General features: G+C 48.3%; 2 protein-coding genes across 2 annotated transcripts; both read left to right on the top strand.

The window, feature by feature from the left end:
- The first annotated feature begins 12567 nt into the window (after positions 1–12567).
- Positions 12568–13641, top strand: LOC101764584 (glutathione S-transferase T3). The gene has a single exon (XM_004964120.1). The coding sequence runs from the start codon at positions 12568–12570 to the stop codon at positions 13639–13641; it is 1074 nt and encodes a 357-aa protein (XP_004964177.1).
- Positions 13642–18844: 5203 nt separating this feature from the next.
- On the top strand, positions 18845–19757 carry LOC101765798 (chitinase 2; the record flags this gene model as incomplete). Its single annotated transcript, XM_004964123.1, has 1 exon — positions 18845–19757. A coding segment is annotated over one exon (894 nt), but the record flags the coding sequence as incomplete, so codon positions are not given.
- Between the last annotated feature and the right edge of the window lie 258 nt (positions 19758–20015).

The raw sequence follows: 20015 nt of genomic DNA on the forward strand, positions 1-20015 counted from the left end.
TAAGCATGCACCTCGGGCTTGGTACCAGTGGTTCACCTCCTTCCTCAAACAGCTTGGTTTCTTTGCCTCGACCTCGGACACCTCCCTCTTTGTTTACAAGGAGGGTACGAGCCTCGCCGACTTGCTCCTCTACGTTGACGACATCGTCCTCACCTCCTCATCTTCAATGCTTCTCCAGCATATCATGGCTTGCCTTCACTCCGAGTTTGCCATGATGGATCTTGGTGATCTTCATCACTTCCTCGGCATCTCCATCACGCGCTCCCCCGACGGCCTATTCCTGTCCCAGTGACAGTACGCCCAAGACCTCCTCCAACGTGCCGGCATGACTGAGTGTCACTCTACAGTGACTCCTGTTGACACTCATGCCAAGCTCTCAGTGACAGACGGCAACAAGCTCAAGGACAGCTTTGATTACATGAGTCTTGCAGGGGCTCTCCAGTACCTCATGTTGACTCGACCTGATCTGGCGTATGCAGTTCTATAGGTGTGCTTGTTCATGCACGATCCCTGCGAGCCTCATCTCGCGCTAATCAAGCGCATCCGGCGCTATGTGAAGGGCACCCTGTCCTCTGGTCTTCACATCGGCACCGACCCTGTCCAATCCTTGACAACCTACTCTAATGTGGACTGGGCTGGTTGCTGAACTCTCAACGCTCCACCTTCGGCTTCTATGTCTATCTTGGGGATAACTTGGTGTCTTGGTCCTCCAAGCGCCAAAGCACAGTGTCTCGTTCCAGTGCTGAGGCTGAATACTGGGTTGTTGCTCATGCTGTTGCAGAGTGTTGCTGGCTTTGACAGCTTCTTCAGGAGCTCCACGTCCCCCCTCGCTTCGGCCACTATTGTCTACTGCGACAATGTGAGTGCGGTCTATATGACAGCCAATCCGGTTCATCATCGACGCACGAAGCACATCGAGATTGACATTCACTTCGTACAAGAGACGGTTGCTTTGGGACAGGTCCGAGTGCTTCGTGTGCCTTCATCCCATCAGTTCACGGACATCATGATGAAAGGCCTTCCAGTTCAGCTATTCACTGACTTTAGGTCCAGTCTTTGCATCCGGGAACCTCCCACTGCAACTGCGGGCGGGTATTAGGTAATGTATAGCCGTATATAGCAGATTTATAGCTTTTCATGTATATTGATTGTATTCCTTGTACAACAAGCCATATTGACTATATAATAGAGGTCACCCCACCCCTCATTGGGGCGCGTGGTGTTTTCCCCTAAATCTATCTCTCTACACAATGGACTGTAATAAGTGTGTTCATCCACGCTATCATCAAATGGATCATACGCTGAAAACTACCAGAAACAGAAAAAAAAAGACGAATATATGCATGGATGTGCCAAGATGTCACAAATAGTGGAAGCAGACAGGAACAAATGTAGTTGCCTATTCCGGCCCATAGCTGCCTGCATGGTCTTCCATGCTCGCTGGTCTCTCTTGCCAGATTTCTCTTCTGAATCAGTCAGCTTCAGGAGCTTTAGTTTCAGAGAGCTTGCCATCAGGAGTAGCAACTGCTTCAGCACGCTTAAGCTTCCTCCTCTTCTTCTTGAAGATGGAAGTAGCATGGTTGGTAACAGCCTCCAGATATGGTTGTTGCATCAAGATATGGTTGGTCTGGTCGTTGCATCATGAGAGGGGATATGGTTCCAGATTCCTCATATTCCTAAAATGCAACAAACGTTTGCTTGGTACTTCCATTTCCATGTGGTGGTTTCCCTTTGCGGTTACTCTTTCTTTCAGTTTCAGTTGGGCAACGTACACGTCACCACGCCATTGTGGTGGCGTTCCATCACCCAAAATCTTTCTCGCATGGTGCTTGATGAGTCGAGATCTTTCTTTCACAGAAAATTTGATGCCCTTGGACGCTGCCTGTGCCCTGAATCCCACGCTATACAGAGAAGTCACATGCTCTTGTCGCAGGCCAGGATCGGGCCAGGGCGAGCAGCAAAATCTGGAGCGACTTGCCCGAGCCTGAGATGCAAATTGCGACTTGCGAGCAATGACACACGCACGTTTTACGGCTGCCGGTCTTCACACAACACCGAGGTTTTCTCCGCGAGCCTCACACACGCCGCGAACCCTCTGTCCCAGGCCACAAGTCACCAAGGGCGACTACCATAGAAAAGCCTGAGAAAGCAGTGTGCCTCCACAAGATTCAAAGGACAGTCTAGTTCGTAAGTGGCGATCAGGTTAGGCTCGTGTGCAGCCCACAGAGTTGACGTAGTTCCAGATACCTCCTATTTCTAAGTTATAACAGACGCAGCATGCCATTGCATCTTGCTTTCGCATAGCCGGCCGGCTAACGAGATAGCATAAGAAACAAGAGGCTAGCTAGGTTGAGCAGCACGAATATGACCTCTATTTATATTAACTGCAATTGTAACATTATGTTGCCCGTCCCGTCCTATATATAGTATAGAAATTATTTGCAGGCCGGTAGTTTTTTATTTCTGACCCTGGTGTCAATAATGCAAGCTACCATTTTCTGGCATGGCCATGAGAAGAGAGCAAGTTGTAGCCTTGTAGACAAGGCACCTGAACTCCATGCTCGTTAGCTCATGCACGAGAGCTTGCAAGATTGCTGGGTGCATTTGCGTACACGTGTTGTTTGTAGTGTGATAGCATCAACATCATATTTCCGGTTGAGTAGTGCTTGCTGCTGGAGATGATCTTGTGTTAAAAAAAATCACATTCAGCAATTCCCCACGTATGCTCTAGCTAGCTTTGATCAATATTTACACAATACAAGTGTGTAAAGCTTAAGCATGTCATTATGTTTCTCTATATCAATGATCATGTATGAGGCATTTCATTTTCATGTCAGCCACCTTACGTATGCAACACTAGTGGGAAGACATTCACTACAATAATCGTGTGCATGTTTAAATTTAATTTACATCAGTTAAAGGATAAATTGTGACCACTTCCTGCACCACCATCTAATTAACCAACGACTGTAATTCAGAGGTGTAAGCAAATGTGAATTTTTTCCCCTTCGAAACAGGTAGTTTTATTTTTTTTTAAACAAGCACAGGTAGTTTTATATGTTCTAATTACTAATTAGTATACGTATGGGGATCATTTTCCTCCGCCAGTTGTAATTGTGTCACTGCGGTCCATTTAAAGATAAGCACTCCATGCCATCAGTGTCCAAACGGGTCTATTTGCTTGATCGTGGCGCCTGTATCACCGAGTACAGATGCCTGCAGCGGTAATCATCCATGGCTGCGCATGTGTGACAATAAAAGCCACAAGATTCAGAGTTGGGAGGCAGAGTAAATTTCAGTTCTCTTGGAAACCATATTTACTGTTCATTAAACAATAAATATTGCAAGAGCTAATTGTAGGAGAGCAATTAGTTAAGCACGCAAACACCACTCAATGCAAACTCATGGATTTCATTTCATCTTGAAAAAATGGACGCGATGGAACAGAGTGAAGGACGATGCAACTGCTAGCGAAAGAGTACGCTCGTGCATTATTGGTCAGCAGCCGATTATTGTTGCTATCCATCTTTGCAAATGGAACTTTGTCAGATCCTCCATAAAATTCTTTCATGAACTCATACACCTGGGCTGGCTTCATCCCGGCTTCTCTTATCTGACCAATCAGCTGCCTGTCTGTACACGACGCTGGGACTTCAGCTTGTGCTTTTTATTAGGACTAGCAAGATAATGATTGTGATCAAGTACAACCTTTTGCACTTTCCAAATCCCCTCTCTGCTGACACTAAACTGAACACGGGCATCACAACCCGTCCTTGTAACATCCTTCTGTGACGACGCATTAGCACAGTGTCCTTCGTTACTGCAAACTATATACTTCTGGCATATAGTTTTATCAACTCGGCGCTTCGTATGGCTCTTTCTAATACTGAATCCGACCTTACCAGCATAGTTATTATACATCTCGTAAGCTTTATCCTCTGAATCGAAAGCCATTCCAACTTCAGGAGCAATCAAAGGCTGTCCATTTTTATCTAATACCTGTTGTACGATGAGAGAAAATTTAAAGCTGTTTAATAACTAGGAATAGATAGTATGATTTTTTAATGCTTATAGTAGTCAAATTGACATCTCATACCGTATCTGATTGTTGTGCCATAGATTCTGGTAACTCAGAAACTGATGTAGACGCGGACTCGATGACAGCAGTGATGTTCCCCTACGTATGTAAAAACAGTTGTTTGAGATGTTCCCGCCCACAAATCTAGCTAGCACAAATAGATCTACAATGTTATAAGGGTACATGGCTTCCGCACATACCTGTCTTGCATCAACAGCACCATTGATTAGGGCAGAGTTCGTCGTTTCCATGGTGTCTACGAGAGGATTTGATGGGGAAAAATTCTCCTCACCATCTGAATGATCTCCGAAGGTGGAGTCCCTTTGGCTTGCATGGCTACAAGACATCAGGCAACCGGCGGCAACTCGCACAGCCGGCCGCAGTACGTGTATCGTCGGCGGCGGCGGCGGCGGCGTGACCTGTTTCTACGATCTTTCTCTGTGGATGGAACCAACTCACGAAGCTATCCTATGATTACGGCGCTGACTACGTGGTGATGAGCCGGGCGGTGCAAAACTGAAACCAACTTGCGAGCCCAGCGCTACGTCGTCGTGGACTCGTCCGCTGCGAGCCGAAGACGTGCGAGCCACGCGCTGGGAACGGAGCCGAGCGGACATCCTACTGGACACGCGTCATCAGTAGGAGGCTGGTGCCCACGGGATCCGCGTGCGGGGAGGACGCACTGAATTTTTTTCCATAGGAAAGCAGCTCAGGAGTTTTGCAGGAGCTGAGAACAAGTTACACGGTCATGCGCACTGCAGCCACACGTCCGTTCTCGCACAAAACTACCGCCGTTGGCGCCGTTGGCACCGCCTCGCGCACGCCACGAGTTAACGTCACACCCGGAATCAAGGATAAAATCAAGTGCATTGAATATATGTGTACCAGGATCAAGTTATACATATATACGACATAAGTGAATATCAAAGGCAGTGCCATAACGAAATAAAGAGAGTATTAACCATTATTACATGACCGAAAGTCTCAAATAAACCGTAAAGTCTAATTATTACGCAGCGGAACTCCAAAAGTAGGGATGACTCCACAGGCAGCTGACTGAAGAAACGTACGCCTAGAACTCCTCGAAGTCTTGTAGCAACTCCTCGGGATCCACTTGGTCTGAACAGCGGTTTTGCAAGGGTGACTACACTTATGGTTGGTACTCAACAAGTCGTGGGGAATAGTGTAGTGTAAGGCTAACCAAGGTATAGCTAAGGTTTAATCAGCATTAGCTTTTAATTAGTTGGTCAAATTTTATTAGCATTTAACTAATAAATGTAAGTTTATACCACCCACAATTAAGTAGAAACATAAATAAGGTATAACAATATAACCAAGAGTAAAACACAGCAATTTAAGTCCATCTTTCGATAATCTTATCATGTGAGGGTCCAGGGCGCTCTTAACCGTGAGCATAGCTGATCAATCAGTTTTACACTCTGCAGAGATCGTACATCTTTACCCACAAGTTGCGTAAAAGTTCAAAAGAACTTTGGACCCAACCATGCGGTGTTTGCAAGGCACCATACCACACTCCTGAGGTGTGATTGCATAGGGACACTATTAAATGATCTATCGTCTATGATGAACCGATCTAAAGCTAATTAAAGCAAACTGAACGACAAGATGAAAGAACAGATAAATATCATCCGATGCAATCTTAATCAAGGCGGGATAATTGATGAATACCGTAGATCGAGACAGAAGCGATGCGTCGTAAGTCGAAGATCCAAGATACTCGATAACTGGTAGATAAAACTAGACGAAACCACAGCGATGCGCCCGGTAGTTAAAGCCTAGAACACCTGGTGATGAAACTTGCAGCTCGCCGGAGATCGAGGTCGATGCAGCCCAGCTTGCTAGAAGGAACTCGTCGAGAAACTACATTACTCCTACTCCTAGGGCAAATGACGTGAAGCCGAAAAGTAAAGGTAAATATGTTTGTTTATTGATCATGTGATGATTTTACGATGACCGGAGGTACATATTTATACTCTGAACTAACAACTCCTAGAAGGAACCGTATCAAAACTACCTAATATGAAATATCTAAACAAAAAGAAATATTCAGATACACGGACTCTAACTTTCCTTACGTAAAGTCCTAATTAATTAAGCTTCATTTTTCGTACTGCTACCAGGTCCTTGCTCCTTCTTTCTTCCACACGTGAGCCTCTCATATGCCTTGCTTATTTCAGCCAACTTGCATGTATGTGCAAGATTTTTCCTTGATCAACTCACATATTGATTAGGACCTTCCAATATACATACGCATGCAGAGACTAGTCGCATATGACACCAATGGCCTCATATTCCGTATTAAGGGATTCGATTAAAATTTGGTATCAACACAGGCCCCCCAGTTTCGGAGTATAAATGCTTCATGTTCTGAAACTAATTATAGAAGTCCGATGATTCGGTGTCAACAATTAGTAAGTAGTAACCCGCTAAGATTTCGGTGTCTGGCATGCACAACCTATCGCAGGTCGATGATGCAACGACTCAGTCCCCCCTCTTGCCTCTTCACGAGTAAGATTACCCCAGACTAAGGTTTCTAATTACTCAGCCAAGACCAGAACCATTTAGTCTTGTGGTAGCACTGTTTTCCTAGGTGGTCGTTTCATGTTCCGATTAAACATTATGGTCTTGTATTAATGAAAGGTATAACATAAATAATACCAAATTAATAATGATTTAGATTAAACCACCATAACCATGTTTGAGCACTAGGCATGAGCTACCCAACATAAATTTAACCCGATTGGTCAAGGCAAAGGTAAAGAAATCTAAGATATCCTTAATTGGGACCCATCAAGTTAAACTATATTGTGCATGGCAATGTTATATAGAACATGAAAGAAAAGGTGAATAGGACTTAAAGAAGTGATCAAGGACACGACTTGCCTTCTTGACCTTGCTCTTGCTGTTCGTACTCCTCGAAAGCTTGATCTTCAAATCCGTCGAACTGCTGACCGTCTACATGTGCCACACGAGAACATACAAGCAAACAAATGCATAACAAAGAAAACAATACACCAATCATAATTAAAATGAGAAAATAAGTTTGAAAAGCTATTCTACGACATTAAAATGAACACGTGGACATAAAGAACGCTAAAAACGAAGCTATAATGCAAAAACTATGCTTAAAACAAGATGCAGGGGTATAACTGCAAGAAACCAAACTTCCAGGATCTAATTTTAAATATTTTTGAACTGCGGAAGGGTAGCGGCACAAAACGTAGAAACCGCAGGGGCTAAAACGCAAAATGACGCGCGACTGTTGACCGGTATTGACCGGATTGACTCGGTGCAAACCGCCAGATGGCGATCGGACGGCTAGCCACGCGGCGATGACGCCAACGGCGGCGAGCGGCAACGAGTGGCGGCGGTTCGCCGGACTTCGCCCGGGAAAAGCGCATCAGGGCGCGGTTTGGAACGCGGGCTCACCCAAGAGAAAGAGGGGGAAGCGGCGAGCTCGACTAGAGTGTCAACGGGCGAGTTCTTGCGGCGAAGGACGTGGTGCGGAGCGCGGCGGTGAACGGCGGCTCCGGCGAGGTCGTCCGGCTGAAGGCAAGCGCGAAGTTGAACGGGAACAGGGCTGTTGGTTCCCCACCTCCTCGCTGAGCTCCAGGCGAAGCTTGAGGCGAGGGAAGGCGGATATCGACGGCGGCGGCGCAAAGGGGCTTGTGGCGGCGCGGAGCTGTAGATGCGGAAGTGGAGGTTCTGCGGTTGGGGAAAAAAGAGTAAAATGCATGGCCGGTCCTTAAACTTGTCCGGACGTGTCACTTAGGTCCCCGTACTCTCAAAATGCATATTCGGCTCACTAAGCTTGGGGCTTGGGTGTCATTTAGATCCCTATACTCTTAGAATGCAAATCCAGCCACCTAAGCTTGGCTTTGGGTGTCATCTAGATCTATATACTCTCTAAAAGTATTGTCATCTCAATTAAAGTGATGAAACTTGTTTTTACATATATACAATTTAATTATAGTCAAATAAAATGAATTTCAGATGAACATATGTGGAGAATATTGATGTGCTGAATCTAGAAAGATTGATAACTTTTTACTTTGGAGGCAATATCTTAACTTGCTAGTGTGTATGACATGTGTGCTCTATTATTCTTAAAAGATTGTCCAAATTTGAATAACTCTTAGTTGCACTTACTAAACTAAAACTAGGAGTTTATAAAATAAATTATTGGATGAATATTAGGAGAAGCTGAAGGGGAATAAAACAAGTCAAAATGTGCTAATTAAAGTAATGGTTGAATGCATAAAATGTGATCTTATCATGTTTTATTAGTGGGATGATATTGCATTTCAAGGGTTTATGGACCTATATGACACCCAAAGCAAAGTTTAGGAAGTAAAATATGTATTATGAGAGTATAGGGATCTTAGTGACACCCGAGTCTAAGTTTAGCGAGCTAGATATGCAGTATGGGGACAGTATGGGGACCTAAGTGACGTAGCTGAGGACCGGCCATGCATCGTTTACTCGGAAAAAAATAGCGGCGGCCTTTATACGCGGTCTCGGCGTGCGGGCACAGAGCCGAGTCGAACGCGGGCGCGGCACGCACACCGTACGGACTTGAGTCCGATGCGGAGAAGCGGGCGCTGGAGGAACGGGCGGCGCGTTGAGGAAGATGACGGGCGGGCCCCGCGCGGGCCAGCGCTTACTGGGCCGAGCGAGGGAGAAGCGGATCTGGGCCGCTTGCTTGCTAGCTGGGCCGGCGCGGGTGGAAAAGGGGAACGGAGCTGGGCTGCCAGGAGAGAAGCGGCGGTGCGGGGGAGGCCTGGCCGCTAGCTGGGCCAGCCGGTTGCTCGCTGGGCCGAGCGGAGAAGAAAAAAAAGAGCTGGCTGCTGGGCTGGCGCGAAGCTCGGGCCGGTGCAGAGGAAGACAACAGAATCAAAAGCAGGCCCGCGCGCGAAGCTGTTGCCTGACAGAAAACAGAGCGACGCAGACAGAGGCTAAACTGACGAACTGAACCTAGGCAAAAGCTTGTCTGAAAACTGAAACTGAATGCAGCTATCCAAAAATGACAGAAAAGAAGAGGAGCCAAAAAAGCGAAACTCGAACTCGAAACCAATCAAACATGATGAAAACTATGCAACGGCATGGATGCACAAATAAAATCCTATATTTCATTATTTAATTAGAAAAATGCTTAAATGCCTAGAAATATGCAAAACGACCTTATATGCCTTAAACAAGCAAAATTGTTTCTAGCAAATTTTAGTAAAATGCAAAGTTGGAGATTTTGGGTGTTACATTAACCCTCTGCCAGAGGCCACAAGTCACCAAGGGCGACTGCCATATGGAGGAAGCCTGAGAAAGCAGTGTGCCTCCACAAGCATCAAGGATATCGGTGGTTCTTTAGTGGCCATCAGCTTTAGGTTTGTGAGCAGAATCATCTGGTGACCTAGTTCCAGATACTCCTATTTCTAAGTTATAACAGACGACGCATGCAGTACATCATGCTTTCAGCTGGGTAGCATTATGTGACCTCTCTATTTATATTGAGTGCCATCGTAACATTATGTGGGCCCGTCCTACCCAATATATAGTACAAATGAAATGTCTGCATCTAGTGGTGTTCATTTCCTATTCCTGCTCGTGGTATCAATAATGCAAGCTACCATTTTCTGGCATGGCCATGAGAAGAGAGCAAGTTGTAGACAAAGGCACCTGATGAACTCCATGCTCGTGAAATTGGAGCTAGCCAGCAGGAACTTCCAAATGGAAAAAAAAAGGGGAAAAATAAAGCTAGCTCATGCATGAGAGCTTGCAGGTTAAGGGTGTCGTTTATAGTGTGATAGCATCAACTTCATATTTCCGGTTGAGTGCTGAGAGATAGATCTCTCTCGTGTTAAAAGAAATCTGGAATGTAGCTGTATGACAAGATGGACATTCAGCAATTCGCCACGTATGCTCTATTTTTTTTTTTTTTTTTTGAGGAACCTAGGGGGCCAGAGACCCACCTGAACTTTTCTTTCCATCAAGACAGGCTACATTTTCGAGCAGGCATGACGCTTGCAGAAAGAAGACAGTGTGAGGGGAAGAAGGCAGAGTACTCAAGAGGCTAATTTACATCAGCTAGCTATTGTTTTACACCAAAGTTCTAGCGGCTCAACATCGAGCCGGCAGGGCTAGAGCTTGACATGGTATAGGATGAGTCGGGAGATGTTAGCGCGAGAGATCCGGGCGTTGTCAAAGATCGTCTTGTTCCATGCTTTCCAAACGACCCAGGCGACCGTGGGTGCTCCGATGTGGGCAATGGCCGGCGTGAGACTGGATAGGACGCCGCAGATGGATTCCGCCGCTTCCTGCACAAAGAGATAGTCTTCATCTTCACCGACGCCGGCTCAGAATGGGCAGCCCGGGGCGTTGAGGGTGCCGTGCCGGTGGAGGAGCTCACGGGTGCGCGATCCGCCATGGCGGCGAATCCAGAAGAAGATCACCTTCTTGGGGGCGTAGCAGTCCCAATTTAGGGGGAGACATCAGCAGCCACCAACACCAGTCCCAATTTAGTGTTCCAGATGGCTCTCATTTCCAATGCATTATGTTGTGCCTTCCAATTCCAAACTAGTAGTTTCTCACTGTTATTGCTCTATATCTATAGCTGGTTTGGAGGTCACCGATCGATTCACAGACCTCAACATTTCCATTTCCTAAGAAATATACGGGGATATCAGGAAAGAAGACTCTGTCCCCCCATATAACAAGGCCATGCTTAAAGCTTTGAACAAAGCGATCCTTTCGTCCTGTGCATATCTGCACTTTTGGTTAGACAGTGAATTTGGTAGGTCAGTAGGTGCTTCATGGTTGGCTCGGCTCGTGAAGGTAAGGATTCTGTCTCTAGCTATTCTGAAGTTGATCAGAGAGTGCCAAGCTTTCTAAAGCAGTTATGGGAGAGGCTGACGCCTGATGGGTCAGGAAGCCCAACAAGGACTTCAGTGGGCCGTAATGGACAAGATGGTTTTGTAGGCCGTAATGGACAAGCAAGACGATTTGCTTTTAAATTTTAATTACACCAGTTAAAAGGATCATTCAGAGGTGGAAGCAAGTGTGAATTTTTTCCCTTTGAAACAGGTAGTTTTATAGGTTGTAATTAGTATTACATATATGGGGGTTTTCGTCTATGCTATCTCCTAGTCCTAGATGTAATTGTGTCACTTTGGTCCGCTTAAAGTTAATACTCCATGTACCCCATGCCATGACTTTTTAGTGCCCACACAGGGACACTTAGCTGGATCATGGCTTCTTTACCTCCAGGTAGAGATGCCTGTAGCAGCGCTAGCTGTAATCATCCATGGCTGCGCATGTGTGACACACTGGGTCACCGACACGTTGTGTTGATCCGCTCCATCCTCCAGAAGAGCTCCAAGCTCCGTCAACAATTGGGCTCTTCAAGTGGCACCAGAGGTCGGTGGAGGGGATTTGCCGTGCTTCCACCCCGGCCTTTTGAAATAAACTTGTGCTTGTTCTTTCGTAACACCAGCATAGAAAAAGTACCCGAGTTCCTTAGGTTCATGCAGTACCAATTGGTGCTTGCAATAGTGCAGATGATTTAGTCCCAGATGCCTCCTATTCCCAACACATTAGACTAACTGCAACAATACCCTCTACACCACCCTGAACCTGTAAAATAGGGGATTCCTCCGCCTGGACCGGCTGCAGCGGCATCCGGTAAAGCAGCCGCCATCTTCTAGGGGTGGCCGAACCTCCGCCAAACTCGTGTCCGCTGCCTCCCGGCGCCGTCGACGTCGCCCTAGTCCTCGCCACGCGATCCGCTGCCGGCTCCGTCACCCGAGCCTTCACCGCACGATCCGCTGCCGGCGCCGGTGCCCGAGCCCTCGCCGCTCGATCCGCTGCCAGCGCCCGTGCCTGAGTCCTCGCCGCACGATCCGCATCTGTCGCCAGCTCACGAGCCATCGTCGCGGAATCCTAAGCATCCGCGGCTGCATCGGTGAACCTGGAGAGCGTGGGATCCACGTACCCAGCCACCTCAAGGTAAAATTTTTCCCGCACCACACTGCTCCTCAATTCGACTGTGAATCCAAATTTGTTTCATAGTGCTTTGCTGTCCTATCTCAGCTACGAGAGCTATAGTTTCATAGTGGGTTTAGCTTGAATCTATTTGGTAAATGCCTGACAAAGGTAAAACCAAATCTTTCAAGTATATGTGCAGTCAGTTTTAACATTCTTGTAGTTCTCTACAGAAACTACAAGAAAATTCCTGCATCATGAAAGAAGAGAACTAGTAGAACTACATATACTTGTACACCTAATGTATTCTCTATACTAATGGTTCTTTTTTATCAAGCTATAATTCCATGGAACCTTGCTATACATCCAACTAGACTGTACTTGTTATATATACACTAATTCATCCCTGCAATACTTGTTTATGTGCATTTTCTTTTATTCAGCTGCTGTCTCACTATATATCTTGAATGCATGTTTCTTTGCAAAAATGTAGGATGGATGATTATATTAATACCCTCAATGATGCATCAATTGGTATTTCTGGAGAAGGTCTTCTTGATGCAGCACAGAGTGTTGGTTGTGGAGGATATTCTAATTCTTCCATGAGTGCCTCTGCTACCCCACCCCCTAGACGGCGCAAGGTGGTGGCAACTAGGAACAAACAGACCAACTTCTCAGCATATGAAGATGATGTGCTTTGCAAATCTTGGCTGGAGATCAGCTGCGATCCTGTCATCAACACCGGCCAGAGGAGGGAATCCTTTTGGGTTCGTGTGGTCAACAGATACAACTCAAAATGCAGCACCTATCCGGAGAGGACACAGAAATCAATTATGAGTCGTTGGGATCACATCAAGGCCGAAGTGAGCAAATTCTCTGGATACATGGCTGAGATGATTCGCTCCAATCCTAGTGGCATGTTGGATGCAGATAAGTCTGTGGCTACTGCTGCTGATTTTGCAGCCATAGAAAAACATAATTTCACCCTCATGCATTGCTGGCAAATCTTGAAGGATGAGCCCAAATGGATGGAGCTCAAAAGAAAAATGGACACCCCTCAAAATAGTGCTTCCAGGGAAAATGTCCTCACTAGTGAACAACGCAATATTTTGGATCTTGATCCCGATGATTCCTCAGCAGCTAGCTCAACAGGAAAACGACCCATGGGGAGGGATGCAGCAAAAGCGGCTAAGGAGAAAGTTGCTGCTGCGTCATCTGAGTACGTGTCCAAGATGCATGACCTCTCAGTTCAAAAGATTGAATTATTCAAGGAATCAGAGGTTGAGCAAAAGGCCCGGCTTGATAAAATTGTTACTCTAGAGAAAGTGAAGGTAGAGGAGGCTCGCGAACACTGCAAGATGATGTTGGAGCTACAGAGAGAAAGGTTAGCTATGGATAAGCAACGGCTTAAGATGGAGGCTGAAAAGAAGGAGAAGGAAGAGTACGAGCGCATTCTGGAAATTAACCTTGATCAATGTCAACCCATGCATACAATCTATGCATATGTCATATGTCCGTCCATTGACACTGAACTGAACAAGAGGTGTCTCTCCTCGGATATATGCTGAGAAAATAAGTGACCTTTGCAGTACGTTGATATCGTTGCAGCTGCCTGGAAGGCCAAAGTAGGCATGCCATATCCATAGATCATGAGATGCTACAGCCTCCAAGATCATGGACGGGTGCTTCCTATGTCCAGTGAACATGCCCTTCCAAGTAGTAGGGCAGTTCCACCACTCCCAGTGCATACAATCTATGCTACCAAGCATACCTGGGAAACCACGATTCTCACCCACTTGCAGTAGACGAGCCACATCGACAGGGGTTGGAGAACGGAGATATTCCTTCCCAAAGGCAACTATAACAGCACTACAGAAATGGTAAAGAGCCTCACGAGCAGTTGACTCGCCAATTTGCACATACTCATCAATGTCTGCTGGCAAACCATACGCAAGTATGCGAATTGCGGCTACCACCTTCTACAAAGCACTCAATCCTAACAACCCAGTACAATTCTCACGTTGCTGGAAGTATCTGTCCACAGACTTAACTGCATTAAGAATGCGGATGAACACGTAACGCTTCATACGGAATCTGCAAGTTTGAAAATGTAAGCAATATACACATATTGACAAAAAGACAAAAATTTGATATGCCATGTTCTATACCTTCTACGAAATTGTCCAGGGGTGTACACAGGGTTGTCAGCAAAGTAATGGTGTATGATCCTTGCCTCTCCATCAGCATGGTCTCTGGGGACAAGTCGTCTCACATGTGTTGAGCGGTGGAAGGAGCTCTCTGCATCAATGGCTACCACCATAGTGTCCATCTCTTCATCGTCATCATCAAGCAACTCATAATTCGGCTTATCCTCTGCAATCAAGTACCGAAGCAATGTACAATCATCATCATTCACTGTTTGGTACAGCCGCACAGATGGTCGGGGGAGATCCATGGTGCACAAGATTGACCAAATTTGTCTCCAGCACTAAATCGACAAGCAGAGTTCAGAGTTAAGAGTTCAGACAATGGAACATTTCATAAAGAAGAACAAATCTGAGTCAGCAGCTACCTTTGTAACCTCACGCAGCAGAAGGGACGCGCGCAGCTACAGGGAGTAGGCCAAGAACGTGAGGCGGCGGTGGTGGCGACGTGCGCGTGCCTGGCCGCGTGGAAGGCGTGGAGGTAGGGGAGGTGCATGCGCGGCGGGGCGGCGACGTGCGCGTGTGGAGGGCCGCGTGGAAGGCGTGGAGGTAGAAGAGGTGCGTGCGCGCGCAGATGCAAGGGAGGTGCGAGCGCGCGTAGGTGCAGAGGAGTAGCAGGCCGACGACGCGGGTGGCGGTGGCAGCAAGCGCGGCGAGGCAGAGGCCACAGTAACGGCGGATGGAGGATGGAATAGAGGTTACTGTTGCAGGATAGAGGAACTAGGGGGTCAAATTTTTTACAGGACTATTGAAATTCTTTTAGAGGATGATTTATTGGGGGTACTATTGCGGTTAGTCTTATACCGTGATTCCAAGTCCAGGTGATGTATATCAGTCGATTTGCATGTGTAATGTGTTGTGCTACAGTTTTGGGTTATATATATAGTAGCTAGCATAAGGATAGCTAAGATTAAGAAGAGGAGGCACCGAGCGATAAGGTTCCTGCATAAAATTCAATTTTCAACTAAATTTTGAAAATTTTGAAAATCTGTACGACAACTTCTCTGAAAACAGGAATCGAAGCACTTCCAGATGAGTTTTGGGGTTTAAACAATCGAATTTAGGGGTCAAACCACCCAACACAGAAAGAGGATCCTCCTTAATAAAATGATTTCGTATTTGTTACATTGACTTTCGACTAATCACTATTCCATCGCTAGTTTTTAATGGGCACAGTTTGATATGACCCTCCAAAATCATTCTTTGACCAAAATTAGTCCAGCAATATGTGAACAATGTACCAGAAAATTGATACCATTGGATTTGTAATACATTTTTTGGCCAATGATCTACAGAAAATGAATGGGGGCGAAGTACATAGCAATTCTGACAATGACATCCTTGGTCTTCCAGCACAGCACAAGATTTCTGATTGTTGTACATAAACATCTATTTTTGCAGGGTGGCAATGAGGTCGGGCTCTGTCGTCCCGTCCATTTTTGTAGCAATTCATACAAAATTGTAGGTGATGGAGTTCCAGATGCCTCCTATTCCCATTGCTCTACGTCATCCTTCCATCTCTCACCTCTAAGCAATGCCATGGCTTGTGGTTCTTCCTACTGCTGGTTCAAACGGTGGGTATGTGTTTTGTTTCAGGCAACTTAGCTAGCCACACCTAGTTAAGGCTAGCTGAAGATATGAGGATGTCAGGGGAAGGATCCTATTTTGTAGTAGTCAGAGAAGACCACAATGCAAATTCATTTCGTGTGTACAAACGTGGATGGTACAATGACTGACGACAAGAAGGTCCATGCATGTCTCCAACAATAAGTGCTGAGATAGATCTGGTGTTGAAAAAAAAATGGAACCTGGCTATTTGCATGACAAGCTGGCCCCTTCATCTCATTCATCAGCAACTCGCCATGCATGCTCTAGCTACCTCTATCCCATCTTCACTACTCCATGCATCTTGCACTCGTGTTCTAAGAACGGATCGGACGTTCTTTCGGATCAAAGTTTTTTTTTTTGAGCGACTGGTTCAAAGTCAGCCAGCAGATTACCAGATGACACGTGAATCTACGAGGTAACGAGTAGCAAGGCGCTGGATGAGGCTTGTTGGCACAACATTTATGCTAGGGTCAAAGGATCTTGTCCTGCTTGCTTGATGTTGTTCTATAGGTGGACACATAATCAACGGACCGAACTTGCTACCAGGGCTGCACCATGGATATCATCACACGTTTTATCCAATGCATCACTGCAGGGATTCAGTGTTCCAGATGCCTCTTATTCCCGATGCATATTATGTCGTGCCTTCCCACTCCAACTAGTAGTTTTCTCATATTTTTGGTCTATAATACATCTCTAGCTGGTTTGGTGATCACCAATTCACTGACCTCAACTTTTCCATTTCCTAAAAATCATATGAGGATGTCGCAACAGAAGACTGTAATAAGATCACAACCTGTCCCCTATATAACAAGGGCCATGCATGCTTCTTCAAGCTTTGGATAGAGGGATCAGAGGTTAATTGGTTGTGTTGTACTGCACTTTGGTTTGACGGTAGGTATTTGATGGTTGGCTCGTAAATATAGATCGATGATGCCAAGGACAAAGGACCTGAAATAATATAATGACGGTAAATAATACTCATCCATCCCAAATTATAAGTCATTCCAAGAATCTTGGAGAATCAAAGTATCTCAAGTTTGACCAAATTTATATGATAATATAATAACATTTATGACGTCATCTAAGTATCACTAGATTCTTCATCAATTATATTTTCATAGTATACCTATTTGATGTCATAAATATTTATAATTCTATAACTTTGATCAAACTTGAGATACTTTGACTCTCCAAGATTCTTGAAATGACTTATAATTTGAGATGGAGGGAGTACCTGAATGGAGCGTCTGCATAGGACCACAGATATATGACGGGTCCGATCGATCAGCTGGCGCTGGCGGCACGCGTGATCGGAGCAGGCTCACCAGCCACAGGTCGCCGGAGTACACGCGGCGCTCCCGACGAGGTCTTGGGGCGGCGGCGCAGGCGAACCCGGCGGGGTGGACGGGGTTTCATTTGCCGTCCACCCTGGACGGTATTTCATTCCCCGTCCGGGGTCGAGGTCCTTTCAACCGTTGGATCTTGCGTGTGCGGTCAGGATTCGGTCTCGCGGCTTTGAGGGTGAGCGTATCCTGGGCCAAGCGGAGGCCCAATTTCCTAAGCCCGACATCTCCGACAGTGGGGATTTTGGCCCACGACAGCGCGTACGTGCGAGCAGCGGGGTCCTCTGCTCTGCCACTCACTGCCGGCGCCGCCCGGCGGTGAGCTAACCGTGTCGGCGTGTCGCCGCCGGGAAGCTGGAAGCGATGCCTTCGCGAGGCGCGCGGCGGAGGAGACGACACGTCACCTTGACGTCAGCGTGCATAACTGCAGACCAGAGGTTGCTGTTTCCTGCAACTGTTGCTAGCTGATTGGTACTGTATCCGTCGTGGCCTGCAGGCATCCAGAGGCCCTGCCTGAGCCTGACGGGCCCCTGGACTGCATCATCGCAGCTCAAACACGCAGGTATGGTAGCCAACAGGCGCATGCCGTCAATGCGCGTCCTGCACGTACACGCCGCCGCGCGCAGACACACGCAGCAGCCGGGCGGGCAGTTGAGTTGATCTCCGGCGAGGGACGGCGGCGCGGAGGTAGAGCGCGGTGGCGGACGTAGAGACGACGTACGTCACCGCGGCGCGACACGGAGAACGGCGGTGCGGCATGCAGATACGATGGATCGCCCGGCGGCACGGATGATCACAGGCTCAGGCTCACAAGTCACATGTCGCCGGTGCACGCGCGTCACTCCCGACGAGGTATTTGGCACCGCCGGGTGGCGATGCCGATTGCCGAGCACGGCGGCGGCGGCGCCACGAATGATCACAGGCTCAGGCTCACATGCGTCACGGGTCGCCGGGGCACGCGCGGCACTACCGACGAGGTCTTAGGCACCTCCTGGTGGCGACGCCGAGCACGTCAGCGGCGCATGCGAACCGGCAAGACCTCGCCGCGCGAGCAGGGCAGCGAGCTCCCAGGGCGGCCGGGGTGGTCGGGGTTACATTTGCCACGTCACGCGACGCGACACCATTAATCGCCGTACCGTCTGATCCGCTGTACTGACTACAGAAGCATTGCTAATCGATTATGTTACAGGCACTCATCGATCCATCCATGGCCGGCCTGCATGTGTAGACCCCTGCCCTATGTTAGTTTCTAGAGGATCACACTCTGCAACCCCTGGCCGGCCTGCATCATCCGCATGCGGACACGCAGTTGCCGGCCGGGCAGTTAAGTTGATCGCCGGCAGCCTCTCGACTCACTCAACTCCAACTCATTTGACTCAGTCAAACCTAGTCGCACTAACACCAGCTGCTCACCAGTCATCACCGAGCCGCGCGCACCTTCAAATACGTGCACCAACCGCGTCAACCTCGTCATCTCGATCGCACTAGCTCGAGCTCCGTCCATGGCTTCTCTTCATCAGAGGATCACCGCCATGGTCAGAACCTTATTCCCTTTCCTCCTCCTCTTCGTCGTCGGGGCGACGGCGACGGCCTCGGCGTCGAGCGGAGCGCGGCGGCCGCTGTTCCGCGAGTACATCGGCGCGGAGGGCAAGAACGTGACGTTCGCGGACGTCCCCGTGCACCCGGGCGTGGACTTCCACTTCATCCTCTCCTTCGCAATCGATTACGCCGTCGACGCCGCCAACGCCTCCGCTCCCCCTCAACCCACCGACGGCCGCTTCGTCGTCTACTGGGACGAGGCCAACCTCACCCCTGCCGCCGTCGCCGCCGCCAAGCACCGCGGCGGCGGCAGCGCCGACAACAAAAACAACGTCCGCGTCGCGCTCAGCCTCGGCGGCGACACCGTCCACGGCGCCAACGCGACATTCCGGGCCTCCTCCGTCGACGCCTGGGTGGCGAACGCCGTCGCCTCCCTCACCGAGATCCTCACCACGTACGGCCTCGACGGGATCGACGTCGACTACGAGCACTTCGGGGAGCGCGAGACGCCGGAGGTCTTCGCGGAATGCGTCGGACGGCTCGTGCGCGCGCTCAGGGCGCTCGGCGTCATCTCCTTCGCCTCCGTCGCGCCGTTCGCCAACCCGGACGTCCAGGCGCACTACGGCGAGCTCTGGCGCCGGTACGGCCGCGAGTTCGACTACGTCAACTTCCAGTTCTACGCGTACGCCGCCAACACCACGGTGGCGGAGTTCCTGGGGTACTACAACGAGCAGAGCAGCCGGTACGCCGGAGGCGGCGGGAAGGTGCTCGTCGGGTTCGGGACGGACCCGGCTAGCAACGGGCTGGGGCCTGGGAAGGGGTTCTTCCGGGCGTGCCGGGAGCTGCGGAGGCAGGGCAGGCTGCACGGCGTCTTCGTCTGGGCGGCGGATAACTCCGCCGCGGACGGGTTCCGCTACGAGCGCGTCGCGCAGAGGTTCCTCGCCGGCGCCGCGCCAGGATTCACTTGAGCGATCGAGGCCTACGTGTTTTTGGTTCCGTACATGTGTGTTTGTTTCGTGTAATCGTGGGTGGTTGTTTGTAAAACTCAAATTACATTTGTATTCGTTTGTAACAAAGCGGCCCAAATTGAAATTTTTCAAGGATTCTACGTTACTTCCGTCACATGATATCCATCCAACTGTTAAATTTTTTCTCTCACCTACTCATGATTTATAGACCGTTGATTTCAAAAAAATCTTGTTCATCAGTCAATAGATTCCAGAGTCCAAACTAGGTCATACATGC

This window comes from Setaria italica, chromosome III (assembly GCF_000263155.2).
Source record: "Setaria italica strain Yugu1 chromosome III, Setaria_italica_v2.0, whole genome shotgun sequence".
Taxonomy (NCBI): domain Eukaryota; kingdom Viridiplantae; phylum Streptophyta; class Magnoliopsida; order Poales; family Poaceae; genus Setaria; species Setaria italica.

What these genes read in the sequence shown, in the direction of transcription:
- LOC101764584 (XM_004964120.1), top strand. Translation starts at nt 12,568, where the DNA reads ATGGATGATTATATTAATACCCTCAATGATGCATCAATTGGTATTTCT.